General features: G+C 44.1%; 1 protein-coding gene across 3 annotated transcripts in view; it reads left to right on the forward strand.

The window, feature by feature from the left end:
• Positions 1-12475, forward strand: part of PHLPP2 (PH domain and leucine rich repeat protein phosphatase 2) — a 76051-nt gene extending 63576 nt beyond the window's left edge. For all 3 annotated transcript variants that reach the window (XM_045076270.1, XM_045076272.1, XM_045076271.1), the window contains 6 exons: positions 506-668; positions 884-1014; positions 1640-1750; positions 2551-2745; positions 4616-4847; positions 7630-12475. In XM_045076270.1, coding sequence (XP_044932205.1) covers positions 506-668; positions 884-1014; positions 1640-1750; positions 2551-2745; positions 4616-4847; positions 7630-8784 — 1987 coding nt within the window. In that variant the 3' untranslated portion in view covers positions 8785-12475. The remainder of the gene's footprint in view (positions 1-505; positions 669-883; positions 1015-1639; positions 1751-2550; positions 2746-4615; positions 4848-7629) is intronic.
• The last annotated feature ends 861 nt before the right edge of the window (positions 12476-13336 follow it).

Here is a 13336-nt window from a genome sequence, read left to right on the forward strand (position 1 = left end):
AGAGCAAGCCCTCCTGAGATGTCTACTGAAGGTGGATTATGTGACGCACAGCTAGCTGTAGAGACTTAGCCCTGAAAGGAATTTTAGCGATGATTTAGTACAACTTGTTCATTTCATTGCTGAGGATGCCCGCTGACATTAGATTGTGTGGTATTTTGCAGCTAGCTAGTTAGCAAAAGCCAAGCTAGTCCCATGGTAATCCACTCACCACAGGCCAGCGCGGATTCAGCCTCTTCCCTGTAAGTCAGATAACAGAAAGATGTTCATACCCACCAGATCCAAGAGCTGTAAGAGAAGCAAGGGAAGCTTCCAGCCTTGGAACCCAGTGAGAGACAGAGAGGCTGAGATCTGGGGAGCAGTCACCTTGGGGAGCTGTTCCCTTTGCTGGCGTCTGGCTGTTTCATTCTGAGCGGCTCTCTGGCAGCGGACCAGGCCGCCGCTGTCACACTGGCTTGGTGGCTGCCCCCTGTGAATGCAGTGTGCTATGTGGTTGTTTCTTTTTCAGCAAACTAAATAAATTGGAGCAGTTGGAAGAACTGAACCTAAGTGGCAACAAGCTTAAAACCATTCCCACGACCATAGCCAACTGCAAAAGGCTTCACACCCTTGTGGCGCACTCCAACAACATCAGTATTTTCCCAGAGATACTGCAGTTGCCTCAGATCCAGGTACTTTTCTGTGACGGAGCGGTGTCCTGCTGGGGAAACGGCAGGTCACTCTCTTCTCGTAGAGGAGAAGAAAGTGGCAGTTTGGGATCACAACAAATTTAATCGATTCCTGGGAAGAAATTATTTCCTTTGAGGGTATGGTAGGGGACTTTTAGGGATCTAAGAATTCACTGTCTGTGATGTATTTTCTCTTGATTTCCCCATTTTCCTCTCAGTTTGTAGACCTAAGTTGCAATGACTTGACAGAAATCCTGATTCCTGAGGCTCTGCCTGCTACTTTACAAGACCTTGACCTGACTGGAAATACAAATCTGGTTCTGGAACACAAGACGCTGGACACATTTAGGTAGGAAAAATTTTGAAACTGAATCCACATGTGCTTTTAATTCCGTCAGCCATGCCGGTGATCTCCTGTAGAGGTCTGTAGGGATCTTGATTCATTAAAGGAAATAAAATGAATTAGGCCATAGAGCCCCTCTGTTCTTTTACTTAATTCAGTTATGGATAGATATTCTATCCAGTAGACAGCCCATTTATATCGGAACTCAGCGTCATGGGTACTGCTCAGCCACACGCTGAATATCTGTACATAGACATTTTAGGTTTGGATTACATTGCATTACATCATCTAAGAGGTGATGCAACCTCACTCATTGTACCAAGCCTTCATTGTATCAGAATATTTAAGTAGACAGTTGGCTAAGGCTTGGAAATCTTTGGATGTGCTTGGTTTTTCATTGAAATGAACAGTACCAATTGCCACAAAATTTGGCCCCTATATCTTCCTCCAACCCTTTTTCTTTCTCCTCCTCCTTAGCCCGTGGGTCAGCGCACTGCTTTCCTCGTTCTCTCTGGAGATGAGTCTTGTCTGTCAGCAAATGATTTTATAAAAACACATGTTCTTTGGGGATAGTTTTTGTGAAACACAGATGCCTATGTGGTCTCATCTTCCCTTCGTGCACTTTCCACAGCCATATCACCACCTTGAAAATTGACCAGAAACCTTTGCCAACCACCGATGCTACACTTACATCAACCTTCTGGAGCCATGGACTGGCTGAGATGGCAGGGCAGAGAAATAAGTGAGTATCTTGGCCATGGGGAAAAATTAAAAAGGCAGCCCCTGACATCTGATCTGGGGCTGAAAGCTGGGCCAAGTTGATTCCTCTGGGACATAAACACATCCTCGAATGCCAGCAGGAGAGAAGATCCCTCTGAGAGCACGGTGCAGTGAGACAAAACCAAGATGAATGTACAGTCCACAAAATACTAAACATCCCCTCTCACGGCTAAAACAGTGATCGCTACTTTCTCCTCACGCTAATCTTTCCGTATAGATCAGATTCACTGAGATACCCAGCCGTAGAACAACCCCACTTTCCGACAGCACCTAATCTTGGCTCACTTCATCAGCCCTTTCCCAAAATGACCCAACGAAAGCCCAAACCCTCTTGTGGCTTTTTTCTAGTACGCCCTTACCTGTTCACCCCAGAGTTCTGTGGTGGGCATTGTCCCTTGCTGTGAGGCGTAAGAAGCCTAGTTTGCTCCGCTGTAGTTGTGCTCCTGGGGGTCTCTGGCTGAAGGATGTTGACCACACTGGTTCTTAATCACAACTAAAGGAAAACGTTGACTCTTCCCAGCCTTCGGCAGCACCGCAAAGCGAGTATGTACTGCCCATGAGTGTGGCTGAATTCCCCCGTTTCTTAGGACATCAGCTCTTTCAGGTGCTACTAATTACCTCATACTTTTTTCACATGTAGATTAGAATTTGCTACTGTTTTTTCCACCTGTAGTTCATACTTTTCAAAGAAGGCTACCTGGAGAAGATTCCTTTTTACCATAACTTGCTTTGATGGTTGTTTTTCTCCTGTTTGTGTTACAGGCTGTGTGTCTCTGCCCTGGCTGTGGATAACTTTGCAGAGGGGGTGGGCGCGGTATACGGCATGTTTGACGGGGACCGGAACGAGGAGCTCCCTCGCCTGCTCCAGTGTACCATGGCGGACGTGCTTTTGGAAGAAGTGCAGCAGTCAACAAATGACACGGTGTTCATGGCTAACACCTTCTTGGTATCTCACAGGTAAGCAGGTGGGTTGAATAATCCCTAACTCGGTTCTACTTTTGGAACGTAAATCTCACTAAGCCAGAAGGGCAGGGTCTAAATTTATAGGTACAGGATCAAGATCTCACTTTGATCCTTCTGCTACGACTGTTCTCTAGACCAGCGTGGAGAAATGTGGAGCCTTTGGTCCTTTATTTATTTATTTAGAGATTTTTATTTGAGAGAAAAAGTGCGAGCATGGGGAGGGGCAGAGAGAGATGAAGAAGCAGATTCCCTCCTGAGTGTGAAGCCACACACAACGTGGGGTTCCATCCCTGGACTGTGAGATCACAACCTGACCTGAGGCTGATGCTTTTCTGACTGAGCCACCCAGGAGCCTGAGGACATTGGTCCTTTGAAGAGCCTGGGGAGCCATTTGTTTTCCCTGTTGAACCCAGAGGCTGCTGAGGATCTGGAAAATCCAGAAATCGTGTGTAGAAGATTGATTGTGTATTAGTGCATTTATACATTGGGTGGTGTGTAAGCTTTTGTAAGATTCTTCACAGACTCAGTGACCTACAAAAAGTTAATAAGCACTGATCAGATTTGTGTGTTTAGAATACTTCTTGTTGGGGATTTACCAGTTAATCAGCCACTTAAGGGCAAAAACTATATAACCAAACTATTGAAAATCTCTTAGTAGCTAATATAGCCTCATGTACATTAGGTGGGCTGTGGAAAGGCCGTGCACAAATGAAAGGTTATAACCTTGTATCATCCAGGTTGAGATGGAATAGCCTGGAGCCCAAGCTGGTATTACCTCTCATTATAACACAAAGCAAAGACATTGGGAAAGGAGTCTATTTTTCAGTAATGGACTTGAGCTAGGAACTTGGCAAAAGAAAGAGTTTGGGAAAGAGAACTCGGTTTATGAAGCACCCCCAAGAGCCAGGCAGAAGACCAGTCTCTCTTTCTCCTACCACATCTTTAACTTTCCAAACAAGCCAAAGAAATGGGTATTTGCTCAGAAAAATTTCTCAGAGAAATATCTTGCTATGGATCTGCAGTGAGCAAATGGCAAAGCTGGAGTTTGCAACTGGATCTTTCTCAAAGTATCTGCTCTGTGCTTAGCATCGTGTGCCAGGTGCGAGGGGATGGATGCCGTGTGTACGGAACATAGCGGAGGGAGAGTGTTGTGGTCCTTCTTTGGAGGACCTCAAAGCCTAAGTGAGTGGTTCTCAAAGTGGTGTGCTAGGAGCAGCACCCTCAGCACCACTAGGAACTTGTTAGAACAGCAGATTACTGGGCCAGCCCCTTGCCCACTGCATCAGAAACTCTGGGGCGGGAGCCCAGTCATCTGTTCTAATGAGCCCGCTGCCAGGTGACTTCTGATGGGCTGAACTTGAAAGTGACAGAATGAGGGGCGCCTGGGTGGCTCAGTGGGTTAAGCCGCTGCCTTCGGCTCAGGTCATGATCTCAGGGTCCTGGGATCGAATCCCGCATCGGGCTCTCTGCTCAGCAGGGAGCCTGCTTCCCTCTCTCTCTCTGCCTGCCTCTCCATCTACTTGTGATTTCTCTCTGTCAAATAAATACATAAAATCTTTGGGGGGAAAAAAAAAGTGACCGAATGAAAAAACAGTCTATGACCAGACACAAGCAGAAGCTGTAGACAAAGATGTAGCTTCACCAGCTCCCCCACCCTCAGCCTGTTTGTAAAATCTCTTTTCTCAGTCAGCTGTGCGTGGAAGTCGTGTCCTGTAGCTAAGAGTCTGCCTTCAGGTGAACACCGGGTAGCTGGCTCTTAGTCATGCGGCAGAGAAACGAGGAACACGTGGACACAAAGGACTGCTTCTTGCTTTGACAACTTCATTTTCTTTCATTCTTTTTTTTTTTTTTTTCTCCTCAATAGGAAATTGGGAATGGCCGGCCAGAAGCTGGGCTCCTCCGCTCTCCTTTGTTACATCCGCCCCGACACTGCCGACCCAACAAGTAGTTTCAGCCTGACTGTAGCCAACGTTGGCACGTGCCAAGCGGTCCTGTGCCGCAGTGGGAAGCCAGTGCCCCTCTCGAAAGTCTTCAGCCTGGAGCAGGACCCAGAGGAGGCTCAAAGGGTGAAGGACCAGAAAGCCATCATAACAGAGGTGAATCTCACTCTCTACCAGTTGCTTCTGCTTCCCAAATCTACTGAACGCTGTTCTGCATACAGGCAGTGAAGGTCCATTTTCTTCCCATCAAGTCTGGTAAATTGTATCCAATCCAGATAATAGTACTAGAAGATCTTATGAATAGTTAATGACTAACAAAAAGAAAAGGCAAATTAGAAATGAAAAATCCTAATTTGTGATCCTTCAGCTGATAGCTAGCACATAAACTGAATGCAGATGTCTCCCTTGGTTAATTTCCAACTCCTCTGGTTTGTTATTCCAAATAGAAGAAGAAAAAATTCTGCGGTTTAACATCACTGTTCTGAAGTGCAAAGTCTTAAGATATTTTTACTGTTTATATTGTGTCCAGCTTAGTGTGCTCTGGTGGTTTGGTTTTGCTTTTTAATAATGAAGCATCAGTATCTCTACTGTTTTATAGCTTGTCTCCTTTTCTAGTAATTAGCATCACATTTTTGCTTTCAAAGAGACTTTAGTAATTGCATGAGAACACTGTTTACTGCAAAAGTGGAATTCTGCTCAGATGCTTTGCCCATTTTTAATTGTTTCTTTGTTGTTAAGTTTTGAGAGTTCTTTGTGTATTTTGGGGTACAAGTCCTTATCAGCATGTGTTTTGCACATACTTTCTCCCAGTCTGTGTCTGTCTTTTCAGTCTTTTTTTTTTTTTTTAATTTACTTGACATAGGCAGAGATCACAAGTAGGCAGAGCAGCAGGCAGAGAGAGAGGAGAAAGCAGGCTCCCTGCTGAGCAGAGCCCAATGTAGGGCTCGATCCCAGGACCCTGAGATCATCACCTGAGTGAAGGCAGAGGCTTTCCCACTGAGCCACCCAGGCGCTCCTCTTTTCACTCTTTTTTTTTTTTTTTTTTAAAGATTTTACTCATTTATTTGACAGAGAGAGATCACAAGTAGGCAGAGAAGCAGGCAGAGAGAGAGGAGGAAGCAGGCTCCCCGCTGAGCAGAGAGCCCGATATGGGGCTCGATCCCAGGACCCTGAGATCATGACCCGAGCCGAAGGCAGCGGCTTAACCCACTGAGCCACCCAGGCGCCCCCTCTTTTTACTCTTTTAATGGTGGTGTTTGCAAAAGCAGAAGTTTTAGTACGAATTTTTTTTAATTTTAAAAAATTTTTTTCTTAAGTAGGCTCCACACCCAATGTGGAGCTTGAACTCATGACCCTAAGATCAAGAGTCAAATGCTCTACTGAATGAGCCAACCAGGCACATCCCAAGAAGTTTTTAGTTGGGAATGAAGTCCTACTTACCTTTTTTTCTTCCATGGGTTCATGCTTCTGGTGTTTACAAATTCATTGCCAAACTCAAGGTCGCCTAGATTTTCTTCTGTGTTATCTTCTAGAAGTTTCATGTTTTAATCTAGGTGGGTCTGGTTTTAGTTAATTTCTATGACAGATGTAAGCTCAGTGTCTAGAGTCCTTTCTGCTTTTTGCATGCGGATGCCCAGCTGTTGCGGCCGTATTCATTGACCAGAAAGTCCTTTCTCCGTTGAAGTGCCTTTACTCCTTTGGCAGCGATCAACGGACCATATTTATGTGGGTCCATTTCTGGGCTGTCTGTTCTGTCAGAATTCTGTGTAAGGATTACCCAGAGGAGATTCCACCCGAGGAACACAAAACCATAAAAATGGCCATTACAGTGTGCATTGATATTAAGGAGATTCTGGTAGACCAAGGCATTAGTCTCAGGAAGGTCTTTCAGTCAAAACAAAGGAAAGATAAAAGATAACTTTGTGTTTGAATAATCTCTTTTCCCAGGATTTAGATAATGTTTTGGTTTTTCTTGGGGCGCCAGAGGCAGGCAGGAATTATTTTTAAACCACAGGCATTTATTGTTTGCTAAGCACTTGACTCTTGTTTTATTTACTTTTCACAATAATCCCCATGAAAGAAGTGCTTTTATTTCCATTTTACAGATGAGGAAAATAAAATGTAGAGTTTGTGACAGATTCTGGTAAATGAGACAGCCAAGATTTTTACCCAGAGAATGACCACAGCTCTGAAACAAATATATTGATGACTTTTTAGAGGTTTTGTTTGATTTTATCTTAAAAATAAATCAGTACAAAGTATTTGGCAGATGACCATTCCCAACCAGCAAAAGAGGATTATTCTTTTTCCTCTAAGTTTAGAATTCTATCCATTGTGACTTGATCTGCTATTCATTCCGGGTACAGCCCTTACAGATGAGGTAAATTATGCCATGGAATTCAGACTTGACTTTTCTAGGCTAAATAGCTTTAGAGGTCATTTAATGCTTGCACTACAAAGATTCTCCTAGCTGTTTAATATCTAACTGAATCTTTTCTGTCCCAGCTGTGTCTTTAATGTGAAACCATTTTTAGTGACCCACCTCTGTGAGGATACTGATGATGGAGGGTTAATACCAGCCCTGCTTATTGTTTTCCTGACAGATGTTTCTCTGTTTAAGGACATGCTGAGGCCTGCACTTCTATGAGAGCCAGTATCTTTTGAAAAGGAGGTGCTAAATTTTTCACCACTTAATTTTAATTGGTTTTAACTCCAGTCCTGTGACCTATTTGGTATAATAATCACATGATACTTTGTCCTTTAAGAATTCTGTACATTCATTTTTGTAAGTCCACTTAAATTATAGAGATCTGAGGAAAAACCATACCTGTCTGTTCTCTTTTACTATAGAGCACTAGGCATTGTGATCTAGAAAGATAAGAAATTGTGTATTGTCGTTGCTTGTTACTCAGAATTTTGCATTCTGCTTGTCTCCTAGGACAACAAAGTGAACGGGGTAACCTGCTGTACCCGGATGCTGGGCTGTACATACCTCTACCCTTGGATCCTCCCTAAACCCCACATATCTGCCACTCCACTTACCATTCAAGATGAGTTGCTGATTCTGGGAAACAAAGCATTGTGGGAATACCTGTCATACACAGAAGCTGTCGACGCAGTACGCCATGTACAGGACCCATTAGCAGCTGCCAAGAAGCTGTGCACGTTAGCCCAGAGCTATGGTTGTCAGGACAATGTGGGGGCGATGGTGGTTTATTTGAACATTGGAGAGGAAGGGTGCACGTGTGAAATGAATGGGCTCACTCTCCCAGGTCCTGTGGGATTTGCTTCAACCACTGTCCTCAAGGACCCCCCCAAGCCAACCACTCCTTCCTCCAGCAGTGGCATTGCCTCTGAGTTCGGCAGCGAGATGTCCACCTCAGAGGTGAGCAGCGAGGTGGGGTCCACCGCTTCTGATGAACACAACACTGTCGGGCTGGATGCTGGCTTGCTTCCAAGGCCGGAGAGGCGCTGCAGCCTCCACCCAACACCCACCTCCGCGCTCTTTCAGCGCCAGCCTTCTTGTGCGACTTTCTCAAGTAACCAGTCTGACAATGGCCTGGACAGCGATGACGACCAGCCTGTCGAAGGTGTCATAACAAATGGCAGCAAAGTAGAAGTCGAAGTAGATATCCACTGCTGTCGGGGAAGGGATCTCGAGAACTCTCCCACTCTGAGAGAGAATTCTCCTACCCCGTGTCCTGAGGAACATGCTAGAGGATCGTTTTTTGGGATCCGAAGACAGAACAGTGTGAATAGTGGCATACTTGTGCCAGGGAGCAAGGACAGGATGGAGTTACAGAAGTCCCCCTCCACTTCCTGTCTGTACGGAAAGAAACTCTCGAATGGCTCTATCGTGCCCCTAGAAGATAGCCTGAACCTCATTGAAGTGGCCACAGAAGCACCCAAGAAGAAGACTGGCTACTTTGCTGCCCCGACTCAGCTGGAGCCGGAGGATCAGTTTGTTGTACCTCGTGACCTGGAGGAAGAAGTCAAAGAGCAAATGAAGCAACACCAGGAAAGTAGACCCGAGCCTGAGCCCCACGAAGAGGATCGGACCGAGCTCCCGGAGGAGTTTGACACGGCCCTGTAACCCTCCCTCGGGAGCCGGAGCGTTGGGCAAGGCTGCGCCGTGTCAGGGTAGGGATCCTACCGGAGGCACGGTGCTTTTGCTTTCCTAAACCGTAGCCGAGGGGGTAGAACTTGGAGCCAAACGTGGTAAGAGCTATCAGGGTCCTGCTCCGGGATAAGCTAATAAACACCATCAGTGTTAAGTTTCACATTTAACCTGCATTGGAATTCCCAGAGTTACTGGGAAGAAAGCCAATGTGGTTCTGTATCAGTCCTACCACCTGCCATTAACCCTTTCTCTCCTAGGATAATTTGAGAATTTGCCTGCCTGGGCAGGAAAGGGACTTTTTCTGTGGAGGAAATAACTGAAGATTGATTCTCTTTACTAATTGCTGCTGATGGATCTCTGTGACAGAGAAATCACCTTATATCTCAGCCTAACTGATGGGATGTGATGTGACTAGTCACATGGCTTTTCATTCTTCTCTACGAGAATACAGCCTTTCGAAATGATGTTTATTGGAAATGTAGAACCAATCAAACCGATAATTTATGTATGTAATGTAATGAGAGCACTTTTCATTGACTGTGAACTTTTTATTTTTGAATCTGCACTCGAGCCAATCTTCTTAGAGGCAGCCCGGCACCTTTGTCTGTAGACAGAATGATCATCAGGTGTTGGAGCATTCTGTGAGGGTACCAGGAAGGGCCCTGGGCAGTCTTCGAACTGTTGGAGGGCAGGCTGGGAAAGCTCCTGGGAAACTTGGGGGAGTAGGATCTTCGGGGATGAAGATCGGGAAGGAAGGACAATTAAGGCTGCTTCCCCGTCAGTCAGAAAAAGAAATCTAATTCCTTGACACGTGTTGACACCTGCCAGGAATTGCCCAGGAGATCACAAGAGAAGTATTTGGGGACTGGCCTCTTCCCACAACGTGTGATGGAGTTGGCAGCCAGCCTCCTCACATGTAGGGCCAAGGCCGATGCTGCTTGCCTCCAGGTAACCTTGAGTGTAGCAGGTGACTCTACACAGACTGAGGCTGAATGAGAGCAGACGGGTGGACGGAGCTCATGGGTTAGACATGGTCCCTCTCTCACTCTAGAGCAGAGGGATCGTTTCCTAAAGTGTCAGAAATGAGTTCACATCTTTAATGATGAACAGAGTACGCTTCTGAAAACTGCTTATCCACCTCACATGGTTTCGGAGTACGAGGCTCAATTAATAGGAGGAGGAAGGAGGACTTAATTAGAAAAATCCTAAGCTTACAGAAAACCTGGTTTACTGTATTTTGCACATTCCACATAACCCTAGCAAATAGCAGTTCCTTCCATATTTCTGTTCTATTGCCTTTTCCATTAGAAGACTTACTTAGGAAACTAATTCCTACTTATTCCTATAAAAATTTGACATTGCTTGATTTCACCCGATGGGGAATGTGCTTTGAATTTTTAGAATACTTTAACAATTAAAAAGATAATAGTGCGGAACCATGAATTTGCTTTATGAGAAACAAAATGTTAAAGATAGGTTGAGATATATATAGATATGGTTGTCCATCTATTTATATCTTTGAGGGAGTTTTTGAAGTTTTTGTTAAAGCAATAGTAGAAAACCAGATGACCTGTCCACAAATGGTTATGTGTCCTCATCTTCTCAGAGGCCCCACATCCGTGTGTGTGTGTGTGTGTGTGTGTGAGTGGGGTTCACTCTTGGGGGGTTCTATACCACGCCAGTGGCTTTCTGAAATTCAACCCCTCAAGAATCCGAGTTTTTAGTCCCCATATTGTCAGAAAAACTTGACTTCTCTGTATCAAACTACTGGTCAGCTACTAAAAAGTTTCAGAACTCAGGGCTTAATTTGAAGTAGGGAAAATAATGATTCATGCAAAGTTTAGATGCTATTAGAAAAGGGGGAATGAATTGTGTGTTGCTGCCCTATTTTTATATGGGGAAATGGGGGGGGGGGAGATGAAGGAGAAATGAAAATGAAGAAAAAGCCCAAAATAATAGTGATGGGTGACGTGAAACGTCTTGCTACCCGGACAGCAGAATCTTTGAGTTATAAAACACTGATGCTGTCTGTCTGCAGAAGAAAGTTACTTTGGGAATATACCACTTTCACAGTATAGCTTCTTAAAAATAGTTCTTTATCTCTGTGAGCCCTTTTCTTATCTTTGTTTCCCGCCCTACTTATTGGAACCACCATGAAACCCAGTAAATGTATTTACTTTTTCATCAGAAGAACTCTAAAATTTCATATGTTCTTTTTACATGGTAGATTCATTTTCAGGAAACACTAGGTTGCATTGAAAACCTTTCATACAGGCTTGCATATCATTAGTACCAAACTACTCTTTTCTGTGACTTCCTTTCATTCATTTCCTTCTATAATTGCTCTGTATTAAAATAGAGGGTAAGAAGGCCATAGTCCGTTACCAAAAATTGATTACAGAATTCTTGACCTATGAGGTCATTTATCGTCGTGTGATCTGATTAGGTTGTCACATGGTGAAATCCAGGAATCTGTCTCCAGGTGAATGTAATCTACTGCCCAGGACTTTACCCAGAGGATGTTTTCCCCAGGTGGGCAGAGTACCACTGATCTCTAGCCCGGAGATTCTGGCCTCTGGGTGATTCTCAGGTCTCTGTGTGTACCTCCCATTTAATAGAGAACTGTAAGAGGATTTGTGAAAGGGTATCACTCCTGCTTCTGGGAGCAGTTCAGGAGTCCCATGGAAGAAAGAAAAATCCATGAGTCTTGGCAGCCATGGTATTCTTATTTTTATCCTAATGGGTTGGAAATTCATTTTTTGAACATTTGAATGCCACTATGTCATTACGAGTCTACCGTAGAGTCATTGAGTTGGCACTCCTCATGCAAGTGACTACTGTAGAGTGTCTGTGTGCAATAAGCTGATGAATTCATTCCTTGGTGTACGGAAGAGCCAACACAAGAGCTTGGTAATCACTGGGTGCTATTACAGTTGTTTGTAGCGAGTGCTATTTTCCGGGAGACAGAGCTGGTTAGGCGTATCTACTGAATCTCAAACATTGCTCTTCTTCCCACGTAGACCTTCAGCAAAAGCAGGTACTTGGAAGCCACAGGCTCACCTTCTCTATCTACTCAATAATTATTAATGAAGAGACCTCCATAAGGGAGCATTTGGCTGTTACCGATAAATGTACCAATTATTAAATAATTAGCCTCCAAGCCATTCAGTGATGCCTGCAGCATCACTAGAGAACTGTGTCGCGTCACTTTTTACTTCCCTCCGGGCGGGGCCTTTTCAGACTCCCCCAGTCATGGAGGCGAGTTCATCTTTCTCTCCAGTTAGTGACTTTTGCCCCGGAGTTGGGCAAGCACTTCCTAGATTGAGAAAAGCAGCTACAAGAAATCCTGCTATTTCCTTCATTTGGTGATCATTCAGTCACACAGAAGCTCCTTGTATTCTGAATTTCACGCACTTCTCCCAGATGCTCTAGGGTTTTCTCTCACTGTTGCCAGTGGATGTCATCCAGACAGTGAGTTCATATCTTATGGTTTTGTGCAATCATTTGTTGTATTGTAGTCCTAAGACTCATTATAGTGTATTTTTGATATTTTTGAAATGTGTTAAATTTTTTAATTCAATAATATGAGCCAGAGCATGTTGCAGCAAATCTATTGTTTGTAAAAAATAACAAGAACAGTAATAATAAATAAAATAAAATGGAATATCTTTTTCATGGCTTTGTTTTAAAATGGAATACCTGTTATTTTATAAATACTTTATTTTGGCATGAAACTGTAATTTTCTCTAACTTGTATATAGAATTAGTTTCTTAACCAAAAGCATCTTTAGGATTTTTCTTGCCCCCCCCCATTTATTTATTTATTTATTTATTTATTTACTGCTTTAGAAGAAGATAACAAATGAAACCACATTCCGTGACACTATGGAGCAACGAGTTAAGGCAAGAATAAATATTTTCGCTCACCTCTTAAGCTGAAACAGCAATAAAGATTTTTTTATGTTAAGAAACATATTCTAAGACCGGAAACAGTCCTTATTTGCATGCGGGCTGTTAGCTGACTAGAAGAATCCCAGTTATCGGTAACTGATAGCTCCCAAATCACAGAGCTGGTGATGACACAGAAGGGCCAGTTGGATAACCTAGCCGTCGCGTTTGTCCTAAGGTGAGGGTTTAGTGTCAGAACCTTAGCTGTAGGAGTGCGCTTTGACTCACAAAATACTTAAAATCCAGTTCAGCCTCTAAATTATTTCCTCACCACCCTCCCTCCCACTGGTTGTCCTCCATAATCTCTGGACTTCCAAGCAAAATTACGTTTCTCTAATAAAAGCAAGTTGAAGTCATTTTGCAGGTTTCCTCCTCATCTGGCAGAATGGACATTTTTTTTTTTTTAAAGATTTTATTTATTTATTTGACAGAAATCACAAGTAGTCGGAGAGGCAGGCAGAGAGAGAGAGAAGGAAGCAAGCTCCCTGCTGAGCAGAGAGCCCGATGCGGGACTCGATCCCAGGACCTTGAGATCATGACCTGAGCCGAAGGCAGCGGCTTAACCCACTGAGCCACC

This window comes from Mustela putorius, unplaced genomic scaffold (assembly GCF_011764305.1).
Source record: "Mustela putorius furo isolate JIRA1106 unplaced genomic scaffold, ASM1176430v1.1 tig00000174_pilon_pilon_pilon, whole genome shotgun sequence".
Classification (NCBI taxonomy): Eukaryota; Metazoa; Chordata; class Mammalia; order Carnivora; family Mustelidae; genus Mustela; species Mustela putorius.